This window comes from Engraulis encrasicolus, chromosome 2 (assembly GCF_034702125.1).
Source record: "Engraulis encrasicolus isolate BLACKSEA-1 chromosome 2, IST_EnEncr_1.0, whole genome shotgun sequence".
NCBI classification, from domain to species: domain Eukaryota; kingdom Metazoa; phylum Chordata; class Actinopteri; order Clupeiformes; family Engraulidae; genus Engraulis; species Engraulis encrasicolus.
In genome coordinates, this window is record NC_085858.1 from 24,694,791 (window position 1) to 24,720,003 (window position 25,213).

The 25,213-nt window shown below is 41.4% G+C and overlaps 2 protein-coding genes across 2 annotated transcripts; one reads left to right on the forward strand and one right to left on the reverse strand.

Annotated features, from left to right (window-relative positions):
- Window positions 1-5,161: 5,161 nt before the first annotated feature.
- LOC134461545 (uncharacterized) lies at window positions 5,162-7,281 on the forward strand. The gene is made up of 3 exons (XM_063214438.1): window positions 5,162-6,306; window positions 6,431-6,491; window positions 6,597-7,281. The coding sequence occupies exons 1-3, from the start codon at window positions 5,206-5,208 to the stop codon at window positions 6,701-6,703; spliced, it is 1,269 nt and encodes a 422-aa protein (XP_063070508.1). The 5' UTR covers window positions 5,162-5,205; the 3' UTR covers window positions 6,704-7,281.
- A 9,963-nt stretch (window positions 7,282-17,244) lies between these two features.
- Window positions 17,245-23,835, reverse strand: LOC134461556 (RPE-retinal G protein-coupled receptor-like). Its single transcript, XM_063214449.1, has 7 exons — window positions 23,579-23,835; window positions 23,161-23,317; window positions 22,324-22,445; window positions 21,980-22,139; window positions 20,828-20,945; window positions 18,778-18,891; window positions 17,245-18,031 (listed from the first exon to the last, which is right to left on the reverse strand). The coding sequence occupies exons 1-7, from the start codon at window positions 23,652-23,654 to the stop codon at window positions 17,897-17,899; spliced, it is 882 nt and encodes a 293-aa protein (XP_063070519.1). The 5' UTR covers window positions 23,655-23,835; the 3' UTR covers window positions 17,245-17,896.
- Between the last annotated feature and the right edge of the window lie 1,378 nt (window positions 23,836-25,213).

Below are 25,213 nucleotides of genomic sequence, written 5' to 3' on the forward strand. Positions count from 1 at the left end.
TATTATTGAATTCCAACAGTGATTTTTGTATTTTAAGTGAATTGAAATGATGATGTCTGTCCTTGGTACAACTGTTTTTACAGGGTGTGGGCAGGTTTATAGCCACGAAAAGTAATAAAATTACACTTAAATATTTCAAACAACTGTACATTTGTGTAACAGACCCCTTGGTCTTTACCTGGATTCATTTTTTTCATGAAAATGTAGTTGATTTTCAACAGAATTGGCACTTAATTGCTGGGACATGTTTTTGCTGATTCTCTCAAGAATCAGTGAGATGTCTGTTCTCGTCCATTCTGGACGATGTTTTTGTCACGTTTGTTAGTGTCCCACAAGGTGGATTTCTATCAGTGTTAGTGTCTCATACAGTAAGGTGGGTTTCTATCACACACTGAGGTCGCTCAGTGTAGCGCTTCTCATACTAAATGGCACATCAATATGAACTGTGGCAAGGCAGACATGTTGGGCAAGGAGATCTAATGTGTCCAGTGTTGCCAAATGTACGATAATGATCATATTTGTACCCTAATCTCCGTACGATCAAAAACACATGTTTTCATTCAGTCCTCTCCATTTAGTTCCCTTGAAACAAACATTTGGTTCGTGTGCAATAATGTCCTCCCAAAAGCCCCCAAAAACGATAATGTTGAGGTTTTGGTACAATATGTCAACAAATTCCATCTGACAACACTGACTGTGTCTCCCAGCACAGTGTGCCGAACATGGAGGAGATACTAGGAAACAGGTAGAGGAGAAGCAGAGTCCTGCAAAATGAGCTTCATTATATAGGCTACTGAGTGTTTCTGCTCAAATCATGGTCAGAAACAGACACCAATACATTTTTAAAAAAGAAAAAAAAGAAACAGACTCCAGACGTTGGGCCTAATGTGCACTGCATTTTGCACACTTCAGAGAACATCGAGATTGGCATATTCATCATTGGCCCCCTGTGCTTTTCACTGGTCATCAATGACACATGACACATGACACATGAGCTTCATACTGAGAACATATCACAGACTGTGACAATCTGGAGACACCATGCAGAAAGTTGTGCTACAGTGCCAACATCACATGTGGAGAGTACTTAGTGTCAAACAGGATTCTCAACAGGGCCTGGGCATTTTTGACCTGAACTGGTCCCTCATCCACTGCTTACATACTTGGTCCACACTTGTTCAGTCCATTGTTTTTTTTTAGGTGGGACAATGGGCTGCCATCTCTAAATTGTGAGCAGTCCCTAAGGGGGAAATCAACAAAAGAACAGCATCAGCCCCTGGGACTGTCAGTTTACTGGGAAAAAGCCCTGTATGCCAGATGACCAGTCCAGGTCTGCTCATGGAAACAGGAAGGCAGGCATGCAATATAATGCTAGATATGCAAAATAATAATAATAAAAATATAGTGAGAATAGCAGGATGAAATTATCAATATGTAATTGGTAGAGAAAAAAATAACTCGTAAATTATGCAAAACCAAATGCAAATGTGCAGGGGAATACTGACATGGAAAACGAGAGAAACAAATGTTGGGCTCATTTTGGTGCATCATGGGACGATAGAGGAACCCCCCTAACATCAACTGATGAGGAGGTGAATAACACCATGGGAATGGTGGGACTGTGTGTGTGTGTGTGTGTGTGTGTGTGTGTGTGTGTGTGTGTGTGTGTGTGTGTGTGTGTGTGTGTGTGTGTGTGTGAGAGAGAGAGAGAGAGAGAGAGCGAGAGAGAGAGAGAGATGGAGGGAGGGAGGGAGAGAGAGAGAGAGAGAGAATAATTATTTTGTTTATTACAGTGTCAATTAATTTTGAATTAATGTAATTTAGTTTTGCCTTTGGGTTTTAAAGGTTTAGCAGAAACATTTGTATAATAAAGCATGTTTTGTTTCAGTGACTTATTTGTTTTCAAATGCAGTTAATATATGAGCACCGTATATGAATGACGGTATATGCTTTCATTGTAGGAATTAAAATGAACTCTACGTCTACAGATGTGTTGGACACATTGCCCCAATGTGAAGCTATCTGTGAAGTCACTGTTATTTACAGTCTGTGTGTAGTGTGGAATTGAAACATGGTTTACAGAGCATTCAAAGCTATACCATCCAGGCCAGATGGTATCTAATAAGAAGATAGAACACTGACGAATGCGACCATCTCTGACCTTTAGAATGTTGGTGATTATTTGGGCAGGTCAGTGGAATAACCTCACAACTGGTTGTTATGGAATTGTTACATGGCATCATTTATGACATCATTTAGCTGCATAATAGTGGAATGTAGTGGCCTGTAAATGTATTTCAGGTTATTGCATAGTCTAGTGCAGTCACATTGCATGTGTGTCTGCATTGGTTTATTGATAAAGCAGTTTTATTTCTCTTATAGACTAAGATAAATGATTCACACTTTTAACAGAAGATGACGAAAGGTCAGTACAGTTGAATTGAATATCAGCCTATATAGGCCTATATCATATTTAAAGTTAGAGTAGGCCTATGTAATTTTAGAGGTTCATTTTCAGTATAAGAAGAAGACAATCCGCACACTTCAGGTCTATTTTTGTGCAAAGAAGCTTTACTTGACTTGCAAGCTTTCGGTCCTTAGACCTTCATCAGGCAGAGTGCATACAAACAGTGCTTGTGGTTAATATACATCATTATTGGCACCTGTGGTGCAGCACTCTGAGTCAGTGAAGCATTCTGGGAAATGTAGTGAAAGACAAACATGAAACATAAACAGAGAAAACTAGAGGTTCATTTTCAAAATGTATCCTGCCTTTTCACAAATGTAATCTTTTCATAAATATTTAATATGTAATAACCAATACGTTTTGCAACCACGTTTTTAAACTGGGAATTCAAAATAACAGACACAGAGAAAATCCACCTTTTCACGCAGGCCCTATGGAAAATGTAAATTTCCCAGTCATAATGAATGCTTAGAAATTGATGGTGGTACTTAATATTAAAAAAAGAGAACATTTGTGAATGGGCTCCATCAATTCTGGAAATAAACAAAAAAAAATGATATAGGCCTACTCTTAAAATGTCTAGATTGACTTTTTTTTTTTTTTTTTTTAAACAAAGTGGTACATTTTAAAGCTCCACTGTGTAATTTGTGTATTTTCAAAATGTAGGCCTATGCTGCCAATTCACAAATGTGATTTTTTTTCATCAATAGTTATATGTTACATGTAGCATTAAAATTTAAATGAATATTTATTGGTTTTGCTGATTGCTATATTGGTTGCTATGCTGCCAAGTTTTCCTGGTTGCTATATCGGTTGCTATGGTTGTTGCTATAAAATGGTATATTGGTTGCCATGGTGGTTGTGGCTAAGTTGTTGTAGTTGCTTCGGCAAATCGTATTGCTACAGGTGAGGTGTTAGGTTGTCAGGAGCTATTTTTACATAGACATTTTTTTAAATTCAACTTGAAACTGAATAAATAATCGGAATAGAAATGTACACACACCCAATCCATTAATCCATAAATGCATTATGGGTCGGAAGGGTTGGAAGGGGTGGGAAGGTGGTAGTCCATTCCAGGTCTTGTGTAATTTTTAATTTTGTAATTTTTACTGTCATAAACATTACATTGGGGCAGCCATGGCCTAGTGGAGATGTCTTAAAGTCGTTGTAAACTATGCATTAGTATTGCATTATTGAAAAACAAAATACAATTGGCGCTGCTCAATGGACATAGTGTTCCATGGCAAGTGATAAGGCAGGCAAGTCTAGGGGAGGATTCATTTCATTATCATCATCATCATCATCATTAATTATATATTTATTTATTTATCTATTTAAAGCTACTCGAACCTTTCAAAGTAAACTGATAGTCGAATGTATTGTATTATTATATAGGCTCTGAAGGTCCTCCTGGGCCTGACCCTGGCTCATCAGGACCCTCTGATGGTTCAGAACCAGGACCTGCTCCAGGCCCATCTCAGGAGGAACCGTCTTTCTCTGAGCTACAGGACTACATCCTGAACCTCTCTGATGAGTAAGTGGGCCAATGGAACCTCTCTCTCTCTACTCTCTCTGATACAACAGCACATGTACAGCACATTCTGAAAAGATGCACTACTGTAGACATCTATTGGTATATACAGTGGCTCTAGCAGATTCTGTTAATAATAATTCTGAAAATAATTTACATAATAAAAATAATTACGTAAAACTAATTGTCTGACCTCAGCCATGGCTCAAACGGTAAGGCACTGAGTGGACTGTTACGTCAGGGACCCATGTTCGATTTTGGGTCTGAGGTCATTTCCCAGTCCTCCATCATCTCTCTCTCATTCATATCCTGTCCCACTCTTCACTCTACTATCCTAACAACGGTAGAAACGCCCCAAATAAATGTCTGTTATTGTTTACTCTAGGGAGTGGACGGCGTTCGCCAGCATGCTTCATACCCCTGTGAGTACACTAACCATTGGTTCTACCATTATTGTATCACATTAGTCCTTAGTTTCGTTTTTAAACAGACATTGTGTATCTTTATTTGTTCACAGATGACCAGGAAACACTTCCTGCAGATATGTAAGGCTATTCTTAGAGTGGTCAGCTTCAGCTCCATCACCATGGTCTTGCCAACCTATGTGTGCATGGCCAAGGATGCTGAAATGTCTTTCAGCAGACCCTCAAGTGCCACCAGCTTCGCCTCATCATCTGAAATCGCTCCAAAAAGACCTGGGAGTCAGATGTTCCTCAAGCTGAAAAGTGCTCTCGGAAGCCTGCAGAAATCTGTGGCATGGCAGAAGACATCTCGCACACCTGATGCACCTGCTCAGTGCCCTATGGTGGCAGAACATGGATGTGAAGCCCATGACCTGACCTGTATGGCAAAGACTCTGGAAAGGCTCCTTTCAAGTGACAATATCGACAACATTGCAAAGGGCCTTGTGGATCAAATTCAGGCTGTTCGGCAGGACAGGAGCCCAACACCCACTACTCTGGATGGAAAAAGTAGCCCTGGGTCTGAGAGCCGAAAGACCGCTCCCCAGAAGGCCACTCAGGTAGTGTACTCTTTCACTGAGCAGGCCATCAAGGTCTTGCTGAAGCCCTTCCTTCGCCCTCTGGTGGAATGGAATGCTGGTCGAGATGTTGCTATGTCCGGTGTATCCGGGATTGGAAGCACACCAGCAGAAAAATCCCTTCTTGGACAAGAGAAGCCTGACTGCAGCTGTCTGGTAGCCAGGTTAATGCAAGCACTGCCCAGCGTTCCTCATCAGCAAACAGCTAATTTTACAACGTTTGCGAAATCAAGCTCTTCTACCGAAGTTGCAAATGTCTTCTCTCAGCTCATGACCTCCCAGGTCATTGACATGATCGACTCAGAGATGGCAAAACATCTTGATCAGAAGAAAGAATTAACTCTGGATGAAGCAAGGATCCTGTCAACAACACCTGACAAAGATGAGCCTGTGCTTGGCAAACTCCGTAGCCCTGATTCCCAAGGTGGTTTGATGTCAAGGCTCCTCAAAAGGTTCCTCTCAGAGTTCAAATCGGCTGATTTGCCTGTCCATGGTGCAGTTGATGATGTCACAGCTTTAGCATCCACCAGTGAGAAGACACAGTCTGCATCCGCCAAACTTGAAGATGTGCTAGGGCTCTTCACAAGTGTGATGGTTCACAGAGTGCTGGAGCTCCTTGATGCCGACTTGGAAGGGAAACAGGGCGGGGACCTTGACCTGCCAAAGGGAGTTTATGACACAGACACGAGGCCTCCGAGTGCACTCAGCATTCCTTTCAGCTCTACAGCTCCTTCCATGCCATACTCAGATTCCACCATCACTGATATATACAAGTATGTGACTGCCCGTGACAAACAGTTCATCTCTGCTGCGTGCAAGCATCCTGGAGACACCAATGACAATGGCTGTTTGGTCACAGCACTGGTACTGCGTCTGTTGACAAAGATGCAAGACCAGCAGACCGGCTGTGCGGATGCTAAATCAGACACCCAGAAGCTGCTGGAACGGCTCTTGCTCGAGTTCACCAACGCATCAGGCGCTCTGGAGTTCAGCGCGTATGAGAACAACGCCAAACTGCAGGCATTCTACCGCACCCTGAACACACGCCTGTTGAGAAACTTTGGATCGCAGGGCATCCTGCAGAGACCAGTGGATGTAAATGACTCATCATTTGATGACCTGCTGATGTCAGCATTGAGCAAGGAGCTGCTGAAACAGTGCGATGCGGAGGCCACGGCTGGCACATCAGCCCCAGGTGCCCCACCCCCCCCTGAGCCTCAGACAGGAAGCACAGGCAGCAAGACACGCAAGAGGTGGTTCAGCTTCAAGGTAAATGAAAATTGTTCTTTGTTTATTGATTGATTGCTTAATTCTGTCAATGGAAGCTTTAAAATAAATATGGGGAAATGTAACAGATATGTCAATTTTAAAATGGTTTGTTTTCCTATTCCAGATTCCAAAGAGACACAGCAAAACGAAAGTGTCTCCCTCTGACGCCATTTCTCCTGACACCAGTAGGAGAACATTTTTCCTGTTTGTTTTTCATTTTGGTGCCTGAATTGTTGTTTTTGTTGTTAGTTTTAGTAAATGAGGTACTGATTTTTCTCTCTCTTCAACAGATCAGAGTAACAACGCTGATGCGGCTGTGCCTGTCCAGAAGCCTCATAAACGCGCGATGTTCATCAGGTTGTTCGCGTGTTGCTTCAAAGGCTCAGAGGAATCCTGAACCCCCTTCCCTTCTCCCAAACCTCCCCCAACTCCCACTGTATCCCCAAATTCCCTCCATATCCCTCCATATACCCCAACTCCCACATCCTCCCAAAAAACACACACTCACACACGCACACGCACAGACCCTCATACAGACACACCTACAAACACAATCGCAGACACAGACACACACAAACACGTGGGTGCGCGCGCACACACACAGAGACACAGACACAGAGACACGCAATGGTGATCCTAAGATGACTGGCGGCCCAGACAAAGCCCCCTCCGGTGCCCCACCTCCAACCTCCCCTGCAATTTTTGGGGGAAAATTGGTGAAAAAAACGTCCCGTAACATCTGAAAAGAAGGTATTACTGTGTTATTATTGCAATAGTGTAGTAATAGCACAGAAATAACATGTTAATAGCGCTAGTTGGCGATTTTTTAGATGTCGTCGGGGGCAGTTTTGTGATGGTGCCGCCAACATGCGGGTGCCACCCCGCTCAATTGCCTAGTTGGCCCACCCCTAGGACTGCCCCTGCAGACACACAAACATGAACACACAGTTGCACGTACACACACACACACACACACACACACACACACACACACACACACACACACACACACACACACACACACACAAGGCCGGTTCTAGTCAATTTGGTGCCCTAGGCCAGTGTTTCCCAACCTTTTTTGTCTTGCGTACCCCCTAAGCATCTTAGTTGTGCCATGAGTACCCCCTAATTAATTTTCTATATCATTTTCTCAGTCCTGATGTGGCTGCTCCATACATTTATTATAATAATAACACTTTTCCAAGTACCCCCTGCAATGTGCTCGCGTACCCCTAGTGGTACACGTACCCCTGGTTGGGAAACACTGCCCTAGGCGAGCACCAAAGAGGCAAAGAGGTGCTTTTGGTGGAATTAGAAATTGGCATGTGTAAACATAGTGTCATACATCTGACAGAGCACAGCTGACCTACCTACATATGTACTGAGTATCCATTAATAATAATTGTCATCAATATAATCAATATAAACCATAATGCTTTATTTCGCTTCATGTTCTAATTCTGTGGGACTTGGTGCCCCTAAAACATTTGGTGCCCTAGGCGACCGGCTGGTCTGCCTATGCCTAGCGCCGGCCATGCATACACACACACACACACTCAAAAGACCCATGCACACACTTAGATACACACTTGTACACGGACACACAATTGTACACAGACACTAGCAGAAATACAGACATCTACATAGTCGCATGTGTCCGGACACACAAACACACATAGGCCACACACACAAGCACAGACATGCAGACAGAAACTCTGGCGCGCGCGCACCCGCACCCGCACGCACGCACACACAATAAAAACAAACAACCCCCCCCCACCCAATAAAAAAAAAAATCTATATTGATTGCCTTGTGTCTTTGTAGCAGCTATTGAGACAACAGATGGTGAATGAAACGTAACATTGTTCTGTCTAACTGATTATCAATGGCACTCGAATCTCATGGCTTTACATTGCTTTTGATAACTGCTTTATATTTGAAATGTATCAGTCAACTGGTAGGCCATGTGATGGATTGACCATCACTAAGGTTGTGAGTGAGATTGTGCTCTGATTGCCATGCCAACGAGCCTGGCTCTTTGGCATAGCGATCACAGATGCAGTTTGGTACCCCAGAGGGTCAGAGGTTCGAGTCCCGGTGGGGCAAGTCTATACTCCCCTTCGCCACAAATGGTGTCAGAAGTGGAATGACCAGCAGTGAGGTCATCTGAAGCTCACCCAGCTGTGTGAGGGACCCCAGCATGGATTGTGTCGCCTTGGATAAATCCGTCAGCTGAGTGTAATGTAATATCATGTCATGTAAAAGTATGGGGGGGTGGTAGGTGAGAGACACCAAGAGTATGTTGAGTGTGCTGGTCAGCTTCCCGTAGGGGAGGCTAGTAAGATGGAGTGACCATTGCTAAGGTTGTGGGTGTGCTCTGACATAAAGTTCATAAGGGTTGGAGCAGGCGTCACCCAGCAGTTTTTTTTCTTCCTTTTAAGGGTGCTGACCAAAATATTGTAAGACTGAAAAATGAAAAAAGGTCGCACCATGCATAGGTTTCTTTTTATTTACACAGACGCGTTTCGGCGCTCTGCCTTCCTCAGTGTGCTCTGACATAGCAACAAGCCTGGCTCTATGGTGTAGCTGCTGTCTAAGAGCCCCAGGTTGGTACCCCAGAAGGTCCGGGTAGTAGTCCCAGCAGGGCAACTCTACTCCCCATCGCTACAGGCCAGGATTTGATGTCAGACAGCAGAAGTGGAGTAACAAACTCTGTGAGAAAGCTCAACCCCGGAATGACAAGAACTGTCAGACATTCATTATATTCAGTACACAAACATGTGTTGTGCTCTGAGATAAACTGTGACACACATAATTTCCAGGCTGACTTCCAGTGGAATTGCACTACAGTTAAAGGGACACTGTGTGAGATTTTTAGTTGTTTATTTCCAGAATTCATACTGCCCATTCACTAATGTTACCTTTTTCATGAATACTTACCACCACCATCAAATTCGAAGTATTCATTATGACTGGAAAAATTGCACTTTTCATACATGAAAAGGGGGATCTTCTTCATGGTCCGCCATTTTGAATTTCCAAAAATGGCCATTTTTAGCTGCAAAAATGATAGTGGGGTCGTAGGCATGTGCAATTTTTCTCAGTCATTTCAAATTTGTGTTAAAGTTTGGTTTTCACTCCCAAGTTGAAGTTTAGGGTCTATAGAACAATTTGGGTTCGAGTGTCAAACACACAGATAACAAAATGGCCTGCTGGGGGCGCTCTGAAATATATAAACTGCTATAACCTTTTATTAGTTTAACCAAATTTAACATATGAGGTATGCATGGATTCAGCATTAAGAGGAGGAGCTGGTGAGTTAAGTATTTGGTTGCCGGATGAAAGACACACTATGTCATAAACACACTTTTAGCCCATGGACAGCAAAATTCAGGGGGTTTTTTTTAGATAAAGGGTGGAAATGCCTTCCAAGTTGCAATGAAACATCATTTATTGTTACAAGTTATTGTAAATAAAGCCTGGTATATCATTCAACTTGATTTGTTCAGAATATCCCTGAAGCACAAAGATACCTAGGATACCTATACGCAAATATGGCTGCATAAAGCCTATGTGATATTTAGGACCCAACTTGCAACTTTGAGTTTATGAATTTAGGATCACGAGTATCAACTTTTTTCGATGAAGCCATATTCTATTCACACATAAAATCACAAAAAAACGTTGTATCTGGAAGAAAATAAATCAATAATAATACTGCATTTCCGGAGAGACAATGCTATTAGTATGCTTGCGGCTTATGCACACACACACACCTCTATCTCTTTCCCTTGTGTTTCTGTGTGTGTATACAACAGCTCTTTGTGTGTGTGTGTGTGTGTGTGTGTGTGTGTGTGTGTGTGTGTGTGTGTGTGTGTGTGTGTGTGTGTGTGTGTGTGTCTCTGTGCGAGAGAGAGATGTGTGTGTGTGTGTGTGTGTGTGTGTGTGTGTGTGTGTGTGTGTGTGTGTGTGTGTGTGTGTGTGTGTGTGTGGAGATGCTTCAGGTGCCTTTCAGCAATGGGTGGGTAGGGAGAGGTAAGGGTGGGATTCGAACCTGCAACCCTCTGACAGACCAACACCCTACCCATTAGGCCACTGCCACTTACAGGTGACAGCAGAGGTCTAAAGTTCTACAAGGCTGCATGTGTGTGTGTGTATGAATGAAGATTCTAAAGTTGACAGTTTGGCCAGAGAGAGAAGAGAATCTCTGGTTTGGCAGTCAAAGCTGAGTAATATGTGCAGCTTTATTTTTACGCTGTCATATCTCCAAAAGTTTTGCAAGTTGTCAGATGATATTGACACACACATGGCATAACCCTGCTCTTCATGTCAAAGCTGAGATCACGTTTCTTGGCCAAATGGTTCAGTCAAAAAATTGACATATTCAGACCTATGCGCAGAGCTGTTCACACGTTTTTTTGTAGGTGAATGGGGTCACATCATAGGGATTTGAAAACTGCTCTCTTTGAAACATTTTTAAGAGTTGGCTTACGATCTTCACACAGTTTGTATTCAGAGCCAATACCTCTCTGACAATGCCTTTATCTAGTTGATACCTTGTTAAAAAACCCAGGACAGGTCACCTCTCACTCTAACTGCCACAGTTTGTGACATCATCATCTTGACCATTCTACCATTCATTTCAATGAGGGGGAAAACAGAGAGAAAACTGAGGAAAAAAAAGTCTGGTGAACGAATGAAAGGGGATAGGCCAGCGAAAAATACTCCACCCTGAGCCCTTTTCGAGCCGTTCGTTTTGGCACTCGAACCGTGTCTCTATCTCGAACACTTGTAGGAGCGGGAAAGAATCTGCACACTGCTTGCAAAAGACTTAATTTATTAGGAGCAACGTTTCGATCATAGATCTTCTTCAGGCATCTTGAACACTCTATCTCTAACTCTATCTCGAACACTGCAACGATTCAAAGTCTCCGTACTAATGAATGCCGATTCCCATATGCCAAGGTGAATGGAAAAATGTAGAATAATAATAAACTGTTGATGAACAATTAATATGCTTTCCCGCAAGCATACTAAATAAACTGTTAGAGAACAATTAGTATGTTTGCTGGGGGCAAGCAGAGGCCTTTGGCAAGCATACTAAATAATACTATAGGACTATTTCATACATGGTAGACACAATCATCTGCTCAGGGCACTATCCATTTGTTACCAGCGTAGTTGACAGGAATGAAAACCATTCTTATTATCTGCTTTTGCCAGAAATGCCTGCCAATCTGGTAACAAATGAACAGTTCCCAGATTTGGACTACACTACCAAAGATGCAGTTGCCAAAGCTGTATTCCAACTAGAGGTGAAGTGCAGCTGTACTAGTACTTGTACAAATAGACCTGCCAGATCTCGGTGCAAGTGCATGAAGGCAGAGTTAAAGTGCACACGTTTGTGCAAGTGCACATACAATTTCTAAGACTGACCACTGACTGTTTTTGCATCTGTTCTCTGTCATAGTTAATGTAGAGTGGAGTATTGGAATAAATGTTAGCCCTATGGTCTTCTGTTTGCTTTTTGAATGCAGGAAAAAATGATGTTCCCCATAGTGCTCATCATCATCATCATCATCATTATCATTATTATTATTATTATTATTGATTTACTTTTTTCCAGATATAAAGTGTTTAAGTTCTGAATAAAATGATGGCTTGATTGAAAAAAAGCTGGTACTCATGATCCTAAATTCATAAACTCAAAGTTTTAAGTTGGGTGCTAAATATCACATAGGCTACCGGTAGGCTTTATGCAGCTATATTTGTGTATATGTATCCTAAGTATCTGTGTGCTTCAGGGATATTCTAAACACATCAAGTTAAGTGATAACTCAGGCTTTATCTACAATAACTTGTAACAATAAATTGTGTTTCATTGCAACTTGGAGGGCATTTCCACCCTTTATCTTAAAAAAGCCCGGATTTAGCTGTCCATTGGCTAAAAGTGTGTTTATTACATAGTGTGTCTTTAATCTGGTAACCAACTATTCAGCCCACCAGTTTCTCCTCTTCATGCTGAATCCATACATACCTCATATGTTAAATTTGGTTGAACTGATCAAAAGTTATAGCAGTTTATATACTTTAGAGCGCCCCCCGCAGGTCATTTTGATATCTGTGTGTTTTGACACTCGAACTCAAATTGTTCTATAGACCCTAAACTTCAACTTGGAAGTGAAAACCAAACTTTAACACCAATTTGAAATGACTGAGCCTATTACGACCCCACTATGACTGTAATTGGACCATACTAGTTAATATTTGTTTATTACTTAGTAAACTTTCATGTAAAGATCAAATTTGGCAATAGGGAGCCCAGTTTCAATGAGCAGCATAGTTGCAGTACCTCTTTTGACCATTTCCTGCACAGTGTCCCTTTAAGTTTACCGTACTTCATTGCCTGGTCCCCATGGCCTTCAAGTAGAAGCCCTCCTCCTAGATCTGTGCTGCTCTGAACTTTCCTGGGGCCTTGTTCTCCCTTGCTCTCTCTCTCTCTCTCTCTCTCTCTCTCTCGCTGCCATCTTCTTTGGCAACTTGAGACTGGCACACTGGGAACTACGAGACTAAACTCACACCTCGCTTAACAAGGGTGGTTGCTCCTTTTTGTATCACACTGTGTGCTGTGTCCCCTTCATGTCTGCTGTGTGTAGCGTTTTATCTGTGTGCAGTGCGAGTGTGATGTGTGACGCAACACGTGTGCTTGTAGACACCCTTTGTGTGTGTGTGTGTTTTTTTTATGATGTCTCCTGACAACCATGGACCGCAGATAGAAGAAATAAATAAATTGAAGAAATAAAATAAAAAACTCTAAAAACAGCTTATAAGATGTTAACAAAGTTGATACGCATGCTATGGGCACTTGTAAGGGTATTACCGTACTACCTGCAGTGCTTACTAGTGACTATAAACGCTTATTACAAGAACCTTAATATAAAGCGTTACCCCCTATTTTACTACATCACATCTGAATTTTACACTTTACAGTAATGAAAAACACATTGCAAAAATCAAGGATAGGTTTACTTACCACAGCCCACACTTCGGCAATCACGTTTCTAGGGATGTGAAGTCAGAGGTGTCAGCTACTGCAGTGTTTCTTAACTGATGGGTCGCAGAAGGGTCTGGGGTTGGGGTGGCAGAGCTGTGGTGTAAAAATGTATTTAGTCTTCCTTTTATTGCCAATCTTAAAATTGAGAAAAGATACAGCAATGAATAAATGCCTGTTGTGTCAAAGTGAGGGTGAAATACTCTTCTACTATGTACTAGTTGATAGACATGTTCTGTCAGCATAAAATGCAAATGCTGATGCAAATCACACGGCATATTATAGGCCTATGCAAAACATACTGTATGTTTGTGACAGCGTTAAAAAACTGGGTCACAACATAATGTCAGTGGGAAATTGTGGGCCCCAAGATTATTCCAGTTAAGAACCACTGAGCTAGTGGATGCTGGACAGCCTCAGGGTGGCAGTATTGAGTCTCTAATTCACTTGACATCAGACTTCCTTCCTGCACAGCACCTGACCTGTTCACCAGAGGTGGACTTTCCATTAGGCAGGCAATTGCCTAAGGTCCCAATCAAATCTGACATCCATAGGGGCCCCAACTGTCACACCAGTCGTGGTAAACACATAAGACATAGGCTTGATCTTAATTTGTCACTTACTGTATGTTAAGTAATCGAAGATGTAACTGATACAAAACAATACAATTGCACCATTTTTGTTTTTGTTTTTGTGTCTATAAAATGACTTTTGGGGCCTCCATGTTTATATTTTGCCTAGGGTACCAGAATGGCTAGATCCGCCCCTGTTGTTCATCAGTGTAAGTGTGCAGAGTCACAGAGCCGCCCTGGCCGCACGAGATTCACTCCACCTCATTTGCCATTGTGGGCCTATTCGACGCCATTTTCTTTTCTCCCCAGACACACAAAGGTCAAAGGACACCTTGAAAACGTTTTCTTTGCAGGTACAGCTATTTCTGGAGGGTTCACTTTTAGAGAGTGAATTAAAGGACAACACTGCTACAACCATGGTCAAACCAAACAAGTAACTTTATTAATTTATTTATTTACTGGTAGTAGTAATAAATAATAAATATTTGGTTGGATTATAATTGCAGCAGTGCTGCGCCTGTCCCCTCTCTAAAACATTATCAACACATTATTTATAATATAACTTCTTCCCCTCACTAAGATTTTTGTGAAGGATTGTCACCCCCAAGTTGCTCAGCTGACCCCCTGAACTATGCAGCCTACACAAGCACAATGGAACAGATGGGAGTGTCATTCCAACTTATGTGGAACTTGCCTGATATGAACACAAATGAACCTGGGAGTGCTCTCAGTGAATTCCAAAGAATTTCCTCGTCAGCAACTGGACTTCTCCTTGAAACCTACTCTGATAACCTGGTCTGGATAAATGACAACACCCACATACACGCAGTCCTAGTGCACACAGTACATTTGTTTGTGATCAAGCTTTTGCTAATATATAGTCAAAGGCATGCCATTTTTGTTGTGGTGTTTAGCCCTTTCCTTTATACACAGCATGTTGAAAATGTCAATTTTCAGAGATGTGTAGTATATGAGTATAGATAGCGTCAAGAATTCAGAGACGATACTATGTCAGGTGCAGATGGGAACGTGAGAACAGATTCTGTGTTTGTTCTGTTTACTTACAGTTACTATATTTCTGTCTCATCTTTAGGTACAAACTAGCTGTCACTACCATCACATCTGGGCCCTTTTTACGATAGCAACACCAATGGTTATTGAAATAGAGATAACATACTGTACCATAGCAAGAAAGTTAATTTTGCTTTAGCCACAACGCCTTGTTTTCAATTTGGCTGTGCAGAGCGGACGTAGACACAGATCACCAGCATAATCCAGCTAACAGGGGGTGACAAGTGTCTGTTGTCTCGGGCGCAGAGAGAGGGAGGTCCCCAGAACATTGGGTCAAGGGGGGTGTCTTTTAGAGAGAGAGAGAGAGAGAGAGAGAGAGAGAGAGAGAGAGAGAGAGAGAGAGAGAGAGAGAGAGAGAGAGAGAGAGAGAGAGAGAGAGAGAACCTGCTGCTTAACATTCATCTCAGGCAATTTCTAGCATTATGCTTCTGTTCTTCTCTGCATACTTTTACACTTGACTATAATAACACTGACTAGACCATGTGTAGCCAGGTCCATGTGCTCTCTAATGTTGTATTTCACTATCTCATAAGAATGGTTGCTCGAAGTTTGTATAGATAAAACATGTTATAAAAAACAAAGACATAAAATGAGGGGGGTTCTATTACTTATCAAGCTATCTGTTGTCACATTATGCATCTATGTCTTCAAATTTGATTTATTTTATTTTCTTTCTCATTGTCTATCTCATATTCTGTACGATCGGTCTGGCAATGTCAACGTATTATTCGCCATGCCAGTTTAGCATTATTGAATTGTACTGACAGGCACAGACAGCGTTCCAGTGTTTTCTGACTTATGGGCGGTTGAGATGAGAGCCGAGATGTTTTCCCACTTTTAACCTTTGACCTCAAACAGTATGCTCTGACCTATGGACAGGCTGTACGTGTTGATTGGCCGCAACCCAGAGGAGCTGTGAGATTGCAGAAGGCGCAACTCGGAGTGTGCAAAGGTCAGCAGTCTGTGTGTTCAGGTACAGTGGGTGTATCATATGTCACTCGTGTCTCTATTGCACCATCTGTTTACGGTTTTGGTGGTCTATATACTGTTGTCCACCGTCAAATATCCACATCACTCATGAAAGTCTACTAATGGCAAAATAAGCATACTATGACGCCAGGGTGTTATACATTAACCGTGCACAATGACATGTGGCAGGGGAGGATTTTTAATGCAGGCTTAGCTTTGCTCCACGGAACCAGAGGGAGAGTACCTGTAATGTGTCACTCATACAATACTAGCATAATTCCCAACGTATTACCTTTACAACCAAGGTCCTTGTATGACAATGCATAGAGTTCAAAGATATTCAAATCATTCCATACAACCTCCCAATTCTTTTCCAGAGAAATTGGAGACATATGGAAAATGAACACTATCTTTACGCTATATTGCACTCAGTGGTTTGATGCTTTATTCTCTAAAGAGGTATTTCACGAGTTTGCCCTTGAGTGCTTGGTGTACAGTAGGCAATAGGCATATTCGGCAAGTTAGCTGGCCTCGGTCCTGGGATGCTTTCAGCAGAGATCATGCGTGATGAGATCTGCTTCCACCCCCTAAGTGTAGGGAAAATGTAGCTGGGTGATCTAGTGAAATGGATGAGTAAGAGCAGGCATTGGGACAATTCAGACAGCCTTTGTGCATGACAGGTGAAGGAGGGATTTAAATTTGCGCGAAGGCGGGAGCGGGAGCAACAACATTTGATCGACACACATAGCATGTCTATGAAAACTTCTTATCCAACGGATCAATCCCTTGGGAGGGATTGGGAGGGAGCCAATCCAAGCTGTATCTACAACCCTGGTGTAATAGCCAGGTGAAGAAGGTCAGGTTAAAAGGTCAAATTCATTACTCAGCTACATCATAAAAGAGAGCGCTTGTTATCAAGTGCAAAGAATAGCCACAACTAGGTATGCCAGTAAAGGGGCCACAGACAGCTTAGCTCATTGGTCTTCTATGAAAGGAGCTGAGAAAAGCTTGCCTGATTGCCATCGACTTTCAAAGCTCTGCAAGACGCCAAAGGTGTTGTGCCATTAGGAGGGCATGGCTCAAAAAAATGGCACAAGTCCTGTTTCAACTCTCGGCATCTCGCAGAGCTTTGAAAATCGATGGCAATCAGGCAAGCTTTTCTCAACTCCTTTAATAGAAGACCAATGTGCTAAGCTGTCTGTGGTTGCATACCTAGTTCTGGCTATATTCAACAAACTGTGAATTTTGCTGGTAATAAATATGCCAGTATATATAATAATCATAAGATTGACACAAAACTGACATTTATTTTATTAATACACATAACACACATGTTTGTAATTCTCTGTACAGAGGTAGGCAAACTTGTTAGGCCACAAGAGCCACATAACAGGAAACGGGCCTTTTGAAACAAATGACCCCATGTACTAGTCAACGTTATTGGACAACTGTAGTTAATATAACAAATCATGTCCCTTGTCAGTTCTTCTCAGAGGCCAAGCATCTTGTGACTACAAGATGGAAGACTAAATGGTCACAGCTAGCCAAAGCCAGAGGCAAGAATTTTCAACACATTATACATCTCAGATTCCAAGTTTTCAGAAACATATTTGTTCCCTCCCGTTTTCCTACACTATGACTGAGCCCACTAGTCACAGAGAAAGTGCTTGGTCCATGTAGACAAATGCTGAGGCACTCAAGGTTGCAATTTTTACTTTTCTTATTTGGCTACACTAATTTTATTTTTAAAAAAGTAAAAATTGCAACCTTGAGTGCCTCAGCATTTGTCTACCTGGACCAAGTTTGAGAGCCCCTACACTGATGAGAGCACCAAGGGAAAAAGGTGAAGACCCAGAAGCACTCCAATTACCTGCTTGTATTTGATACAGTGGATGTGCTTGTTCTTTTCCTGAAGGTTTTCTTTTTTTAAGACATTTTGCTCTTGTCAGGGTTCTGTCCTCCTTTCAGCATCTTCCAGATAGCACCTCTGTAGGTTTCATTGGTAAAAGAGTAAATAACAGCGTGGAATATTGGGCCGCTCTTTGCCCACACCGGAATCACCTAAAACAGAGAGGAGACATTGATTTTCTTTCTTAATCATTAACGTTAATGCATTGGATCTAAACCACTTGACCAAACACTGTTGATTTCTGAAGTCTGCTGATGACCAAAACCATGAACAAGTATGAACATGCCCTGTTCACAGTTTAGACCTGTGTTACATCACCTCTTCCTGACAAGGGGTGCCAATACCAGAATACAAACATCCAACTGTGTGCTCATTGGGCCTGCACCCTTAATACTGGTAGTTTCCCTGAATTTGTCTTGGCCAGAAGAAGCTAATTTAATTGTGTGAGGACTGTTGCACTCATAGGCAGGGTGGTTAAGAAACTGATTCAATGAAACATGCTGAGCTGTGCTTGGAATTGTTGTACAATAAAAGCGTTTGGTGGGAGCCCGCACACCTAGAATGTTTCTTTTTTAGCAGGTGCAGCTTTTCAAGGTACTCCAGTCTTCATTTAACTCAAGGAAGAGCGCGACACTGCTTCTTCACAATTCACCACTTTTTTCTTTTTCTTTTTGTGCTGACGTTTCGGCACTAGGCCTTTATCAGAGTACAATAAAAACGTACAATAAAGGGATGTACTGTATGCAGCCAGTATTTAGTAGAAGTAAAAGTTCCCATACTGCTTCCACTGCTACGTAACGTAGTGTGTACACCAGTTATTTCACCATACCTAAGGAGTACTTCAACATCAATGTGTGTTTGGGTATTGTCCTTCACAGAGGCACTGTGATTTTCTTACCATTCTGAACCACGGGGAAACCAGCGTGACATTCTCTACAGCAGCATAGAAACAGAGCAGTGCAAATGGCCCCCACGTTGCCAACAGGACAGTCTCGGGTAAATAGGTGTTGAACTGCACAGAGAGAAGAGATAACGTCCGTTTTAGAAATCCTGACTTGTGTGTTTGAAAGGCTAACCTCAGGCACAGTACATCATGACATTATTACATTCATTATTGTTCAAAGAATATGAGGACCACTTATCACTGCAAGTCTATGATTGGATGGCAACATTATGGTAACAGCCCACTTTACAATTGCATCTTGGTAAATCATGGTGAAGCAATGATTTAATGTATAGTCAGTTAAAACCCTCCTGTTATCCTTGGGGTCTATTTGACCCCTTTCAATGTTCAACACCTGAAAAATGCATGAAGTACATATTTCTTCTGCCTCATCTTTGATGACTTTTCCTAAATAGATGGGATGAATGTGAAAAAAGTGAAATTTCAGCAAAAATGTTTTCCCTAAGTGCTGTACACATTTAGGTTACATCCGTGTTCCTTGGGGTCAATTTGACCCCAATTGTTTCAAGTGTATAAAACATAAATGGAACATTCATATTTTGCAAATAAATGTTAAAATCTGTTTAGATAATGTGAAATACATGAAAATAAGCTATTCAGCCATGTTTCTTCTGAACATGTTGCTTTTGTTTGGGCCCTGATAACTAAAAATGCTAATGATATGGGGGAGGCCTAAAAGTAATTCACGGCAACATTTTAGACATTGGTGGCTAATACAGCATTGACATTTTGACAAAATACACCAACTGAACCTTGTTGTACCCAAAGTACCATCATGGCACCCACCACAGCAACACCCCCCCCCCCATTCCTGTACCCTGGGAGCTACTTTTGCACCCTCCCACTACACACAAACACTAGTATAAGAAGGGTCACATATAATCAGCATTGCTGTGCATGCTGTTCTGTGCCCAGCATACATAATTATAAGTGATGGTATACTTGAAGAGAAGCTTTATGATTGTGATCCAAATATTGAAATGGACTGTTCTGATGGTGACAAGCCATTGTACTTCTTTAGATGGAGACGATCTCAAGGTTGTTTGCTATGTTGAGAGATATAATGGTGCTATTTTCTCCTCATTTCAGTATTGTGTTCCAAATTGACATCTTTTTCTGCAGCCTTGGTAATAAACTGGTGCAACCTGACATAGAGAAGGCAGGAACAGCAACAGCTGTAACTTTTGTGTAGGACATACACATTGACATCCACACCACAAGTTCTCCAGTGGGCATACAAAGTAAATAGAAGTAAACATACAAGTTGCTAGCCCTGTTCCTTCAAACGTTACCCCACAACCATGAACATGTAATATGTCTACAAGGAGCACATGCAAACCTTTTTTCCTTATGTGCACACTAATTCAAGCGTAGAAACAATGTAGAAAACAATGATTTTCTATGTTGTTCCCAAAACTCTTGGTTGCCAATGTATCCATGTTCTTACCTAACTATTATACTTGTGCTATAAATACACATTCAAATATTTTTTTTAAATGAATGTTGGACTTAAAAAACCTTCTGAATGTTTGGAATTATGTCTATTTCTTTTAGGGTCAAATTGACCGATATGGTAATAGATAGATAATATCCTTGACAATCAAATTTGTTTTTTTCTTTTCAAATGTTACAAGTTATAGAAATTCATATTTAGAGAGTATATGGAGCCAATAAAATTAAAATAATATGTGTCCATCTGTTTTTAGACATTTAATGACATTTTATTGCTATTTTTTCTAATTTTCACCTAGTCATGGATTAAGTTTTTTTTGGTGTGTGGGCTATGTGTGGGGGTGCTAGGATATATTGAAATGACTTTTTATGTCACCAACAGAGCAATAATACATATCTGAGACATAAACATGTGCCAAAGTGTTGTTTCATACTGATTTTGTAGACATTTAAGTGGTTGGGGTCAAATTGACCCCAAGGATCACGGATGTTCCAAAATTTGAGGGTAACAGGAGGGTTACGTTTTTATTACCTTAAAGCTGTGAGTCTTCTTGAAGTATGTGTTGATGGCAGCATATGAATTGTGCATTATCATCATTGGAGTCAAGAGGTAGATGACAGTGACAGCTAGCATGTAGGAGATATATCCCCTGAGGAAGAAAGCAAATGTGATTTCATTTAAATACAGAATTAAAATGAACACTTCATCTGTGTTTTTTCCACATGAGACATAGTAACTGATTTCCTATTACTAAAACTAGTGGAGAAACATTTAAGATGTGGCAGAAGTTGGTGGTCTGAAATAGCAAGACACTTGCTCGAGTGGAGAAGAGAGGTAATGGGTACCATTGAGACGGGTAATATTGCATTTGAAAATAATGTTCATGGAAAGGCTATTTCTGCTACTTAAGGCTATTGGTACTGTCATATGGCAATGTTGTTCTGATGTAGTTGAGTATTTTCAGCAAATAGTGAACAGGCCCGCCAGCAACCCCATCTGCAGTAAGAGGCTGCGACTCTGCATTGTTGTAGCAATGTTATAAAGATGTAGTTGAGTGTTTTTTTTCTTTTAGCAAAGAGTGAATACGCCGTCGACGGGCACATGTGCAGTAAGAGGCTGTTTCCCCTTCTATTTACTAATCAAAACAATCCTCACATTAGGAACTGCAGGAGAAGCAAAAGTTGAGTGTTATTAGGGCTGGGCAATATGACGATATATATCGTTATCGTGATATAAAAGTGAATATCGTGACCTTTCTCCCATATCGTTTATATCATGATAGTTATTTTTATCAATTTTACACAATTGAATATCATTTAATTACATTTCATGTTGTCACAATACACACTATAAGTTAATGTAACTGTAAAAATAATAATTAAAAGAACCATTTTAAAGAAAGGTTGTTTTGCGACATGTAAAAATAAAAAGCAAATAAAGAGAATAACTGAAAACGTATCTAATTGTGCTATATCATGATATATATCGTTATCGTGATATAAAATAATCCATATTGTGATATTGTTTTTTTTTCCATATCGCCCAGCCCTATTATGCTGTGTCTCAGATGGTGCACTTGTTTCAGCACGTACTTAACACGCCACACGCACTGAAAGTGCACAAGTGCACCGTTTGAGATTCAGCATTAGTGCCACTAGCAATGAGAGGGTTAGGAGGATGTACCAGTCTCCTTTGGTGTAGTCCAAACAGCAACAGTTCCCCATTGGCTCAAAGTTAAACTCGCCCCAGCCGATAACGGGCAGAGGAAGAGCAGCCCAGAAGACGGCTGCCACCCAAACACTCGCACACCTCATCCCAGAGGTGGACCAGGACAGCTGCTCCTCTGTGACAGAAGGAGGAATAGATGACACATCTTCTCACTTTTGTCAATACCACTCATTGGTTCACAGTTGTCTGCTCATAGTAGATATTACATTTTAGTGTTAATTGCTGCAAAATTCTTTAGATTGTCCCAGTAGTTTTTTTCTACACATGGGAAGAAAAAAATCTTGTAGACAAATACTTACGGGTACACCAGTAGTGATACTTGTCTCGTGCGATAAGTGCGAGGAGGGGGATTGTTGCATAAATGGCGATTGATCCCAGGAATCCATGCATGTGACAGCCCTCGATACCAAAGGGCCAGACCCTGTGGGAAAAGGTTGTGTGATTAGGTGAGTCGTTATTGTGCAAATGGCATACGACTGGCATCTCACTGTCTTAGTGTTAAAACCACACTCGAAAAATCTTGTTTGTTGTCCCTTGGAGGGACTCCCTCCTGACAAAGTCTGAAACACATTAGGCCTACATTATAATGACACATAACATTTGCATGAAGGTGTGGATTTTTAGGAAGAAACTAGGAGGAGACGGCCATTCTTTGTGAGAAATGATCATGAAATATTTAATTGCATTTGGTGCGGCTTAACAGGCACAACAAGCAACTTTGAATTCCGTCAGCCCTTATGGGGGCCTATCAGGAAGCATTCAAAAAACCCACACTGTTAAAATGTACAGTAGGCCTAAGCGTAATACAATCTCGCACTGTTCAAGATGTTGTCAGACCAACATGGGAAGGCAACTTTTACAAGTTTGGTTTAATGACCCACCAGACAGCGGAAGAGGTCGAGGGAGCCTCAACCTCTGGTTGGTTAAGGTGATTACAGTATTAACTTCAGAAAGTTACAAAGTGCTCCTTTAAATCAGAGAGGAAAAAGTCCCATGTGGATTCTACTGGATAGAGGATGCTGAAGAGGGAGATATACTTTTAAATAATAAATGAATAAATAGATAAATAAGTAAATAAAGTAAACTACATGAGGAGAAGAAACATCAGAGGGTGAAAAAGAAAGCATGCGATCTACCTGACATAGCTTGCATAGGCGGCAATGAGAGCATTGATGTTCAGCATAAGATCAGCAATATTAAGATTGAACACCAGGAAGTTGCTTGGAGTTCGTTGGTCTTTGACCAGCAGAAAAGACAGCCCTGCTACGGAGTTCAGACAGAATCCCAGAAGACCTGCACAGAGTGAGTGCATACACTGTTGTTCTACAGGACAGGTAGCTCAATGATACAGGTGTGTTCAATGGAAGCTGCACAATTCCGAATATTTTTGCTGCCGATAGTTCTTAGTTAACTTGTTATTACATATTTTTTTAAGAGAGACACAACAGCTGTGAGCATATGAACTGCGTCAACACATATGATGACATGCAGCACAACTCAGTGAACAACACTGAACACGGATCACCATTGTGTCCACGAGCGCATTATACTTACCCTCAACAAGCAGTGCAAGGCCAAAGGTAATCATATCAAAATCACTGAACCCCTCCGGTAGTGGATACGCTGCCATATTAATGGTTAAACTCTCCCCAGTTTTTCTTTGTCTCTGTGTTTCATTCAGACGAGTTTTGATACTGACTTATTACGGTCTGTTTCACGTGTATGGGTGTATACGGTCTCAAATCCGGTGCAACTAAACCTTCCCTGAATCTCCCCGAGGAACTTCCACTTCTAGCCAACCAGAATAAACGAATGTGTTTAAAGCGCGCCTGGACTCCGACAAAAACCACTCTCCGAGTCTGAGCTAAATGTTTAGAATATTTTTTTAAACCCCGCCCCTATAGAGAGGGGAAGGGGTATGCTTTCACATTGTTTTGGATCTCCATATGTTTTTATGTCTGTCCATTTTAATTCATAAATTGCTGATGTTTATGACATTGAGGGAAAAGGTGGTCAATGACCCCGCGTGACCCCAGAATTGGGTCAAGTAGAAGGTCAAAGGTCAACTTTTTTTGTTGCTTGAATTGTACAAATTACTTGCAGAAATAAACATATTTTTTCCATTTGTAGGAGTTGATGATGTCCATCCCAATAGTAAATAAAATGGGCTACTGGGCATGGTTTAATCTCTGAGTACCTTGAGAAGATCCCATAAATGAAGTTACCCCCATCTAACGGACATGTTAAGGACTTAACTGAGGTAGGCATGCTAATGAGACTCTTTGAATCATATATCAAAGAAAGATGCATATTTATATAGCACATGCACACACAGCTGAGCTAAAGTGCCTTGCAGAATAACATCCTGAACCTTTTCTTTCTTAACTGTAACTCTACAAAGTATTTAACTCTCAATCTAACTCAATTGACTGAACTCTATGAAATCTTGTTGTTACCATAATGGTAATTACCAAGTCTTAATCTGTCTCTAAGACTCTCAGTGATGTCGCAGCAATATTGTATGAGTTCAGTTGAGGAGACAGGAATAACCCAAAGGAAATAGAGTAGGAGTGAAAAGGCAAAGCAGGGCTCTGCCGTGGCCTAGGGTACTGGGTTACTACACTGGCGACTCATGTTCAATTCCAGTCTGAGTCATATGCCGATCCTGCCACGTCTCTCTCTCCCCACTCATTTCCTGTCTCTCCTCCATATTTAGATTAGATTAGTCTTTATCAACTTGGTGCATTTGCTGCTTTCATTTCTTCTCGGAAACTGTCTGACCTCGCAGGATTAGGACCCAACTTTTCTGAACATATCACTGATGTTTGGTCATCAGTCATCAGTCATCATGACTTCATCTCTGTTCTCTATTTGACACCGTAGATATGAACTCTAGATGCTGTGTTCAGCCTTTTAGCAACTGTGGGCACCGCTGTCTTAGTACAGTACACTGACATTTCTCATTAATGTTATTGTCACGTAAAGGTTAATGTGCATATTGCCTTGGCCCTTGTCACGAATTGACGGCAGCAATACTGTATGCTAGGTAAACATGGCGGTAATCTGACTTCAGCCATTCAATACAATAGAGTGGCCAACGCGGTATCCAGTAGTGTCCATATCTATGGATTGATACAAGGTCCAAATAATACTTCCTGGTTTTCGGAACAATTTTCCATAGCTCAGATA

Coding starts and splice junctions, on each gene's coding strand:
- LOC134461545 (XM_063214438.1), top strand. CDS start 5,206: ATGCAAGCACTGCCCAGCGTTCCTCATCAGCAAACAGCTAATTTTACA. Junction 6,307..6,430: donor AGAGGTGGTTCAGCTTCAAG/GTAAATGAAAAT, acceptor TTCCTATTCCAG/ATTCCAAAGAGACACAGCAA. Junction 6,492..6,596: donor CGCCATTTCTCCTGACACCA/GTAGGAGAACAT, acceptor TCTCTTCAACAG/ATCAGAGTAACAACGCTGAT.
- LOC134461556 (XM_063214449.1), bottom strand. CDS start 23,654: ATGGCAGCGTATCCACTACCGGAGGGGTTCAGTGATTTTGATATGATT. Junction 23,318..23,578: donor CCTTGCACTGCTTGTTGAGG/GTAAGTATAATG, acceptor CACTCTGTGCAG/GTCTTCTGGGATTCTGTCTG. Junction 18,892..20,827: donor AGAAGACTCACAGCTTTAAG/GTAATAAAAACG, acceptor CTCTCTGTGCAG/TTCAACACCTATTTACCCGA.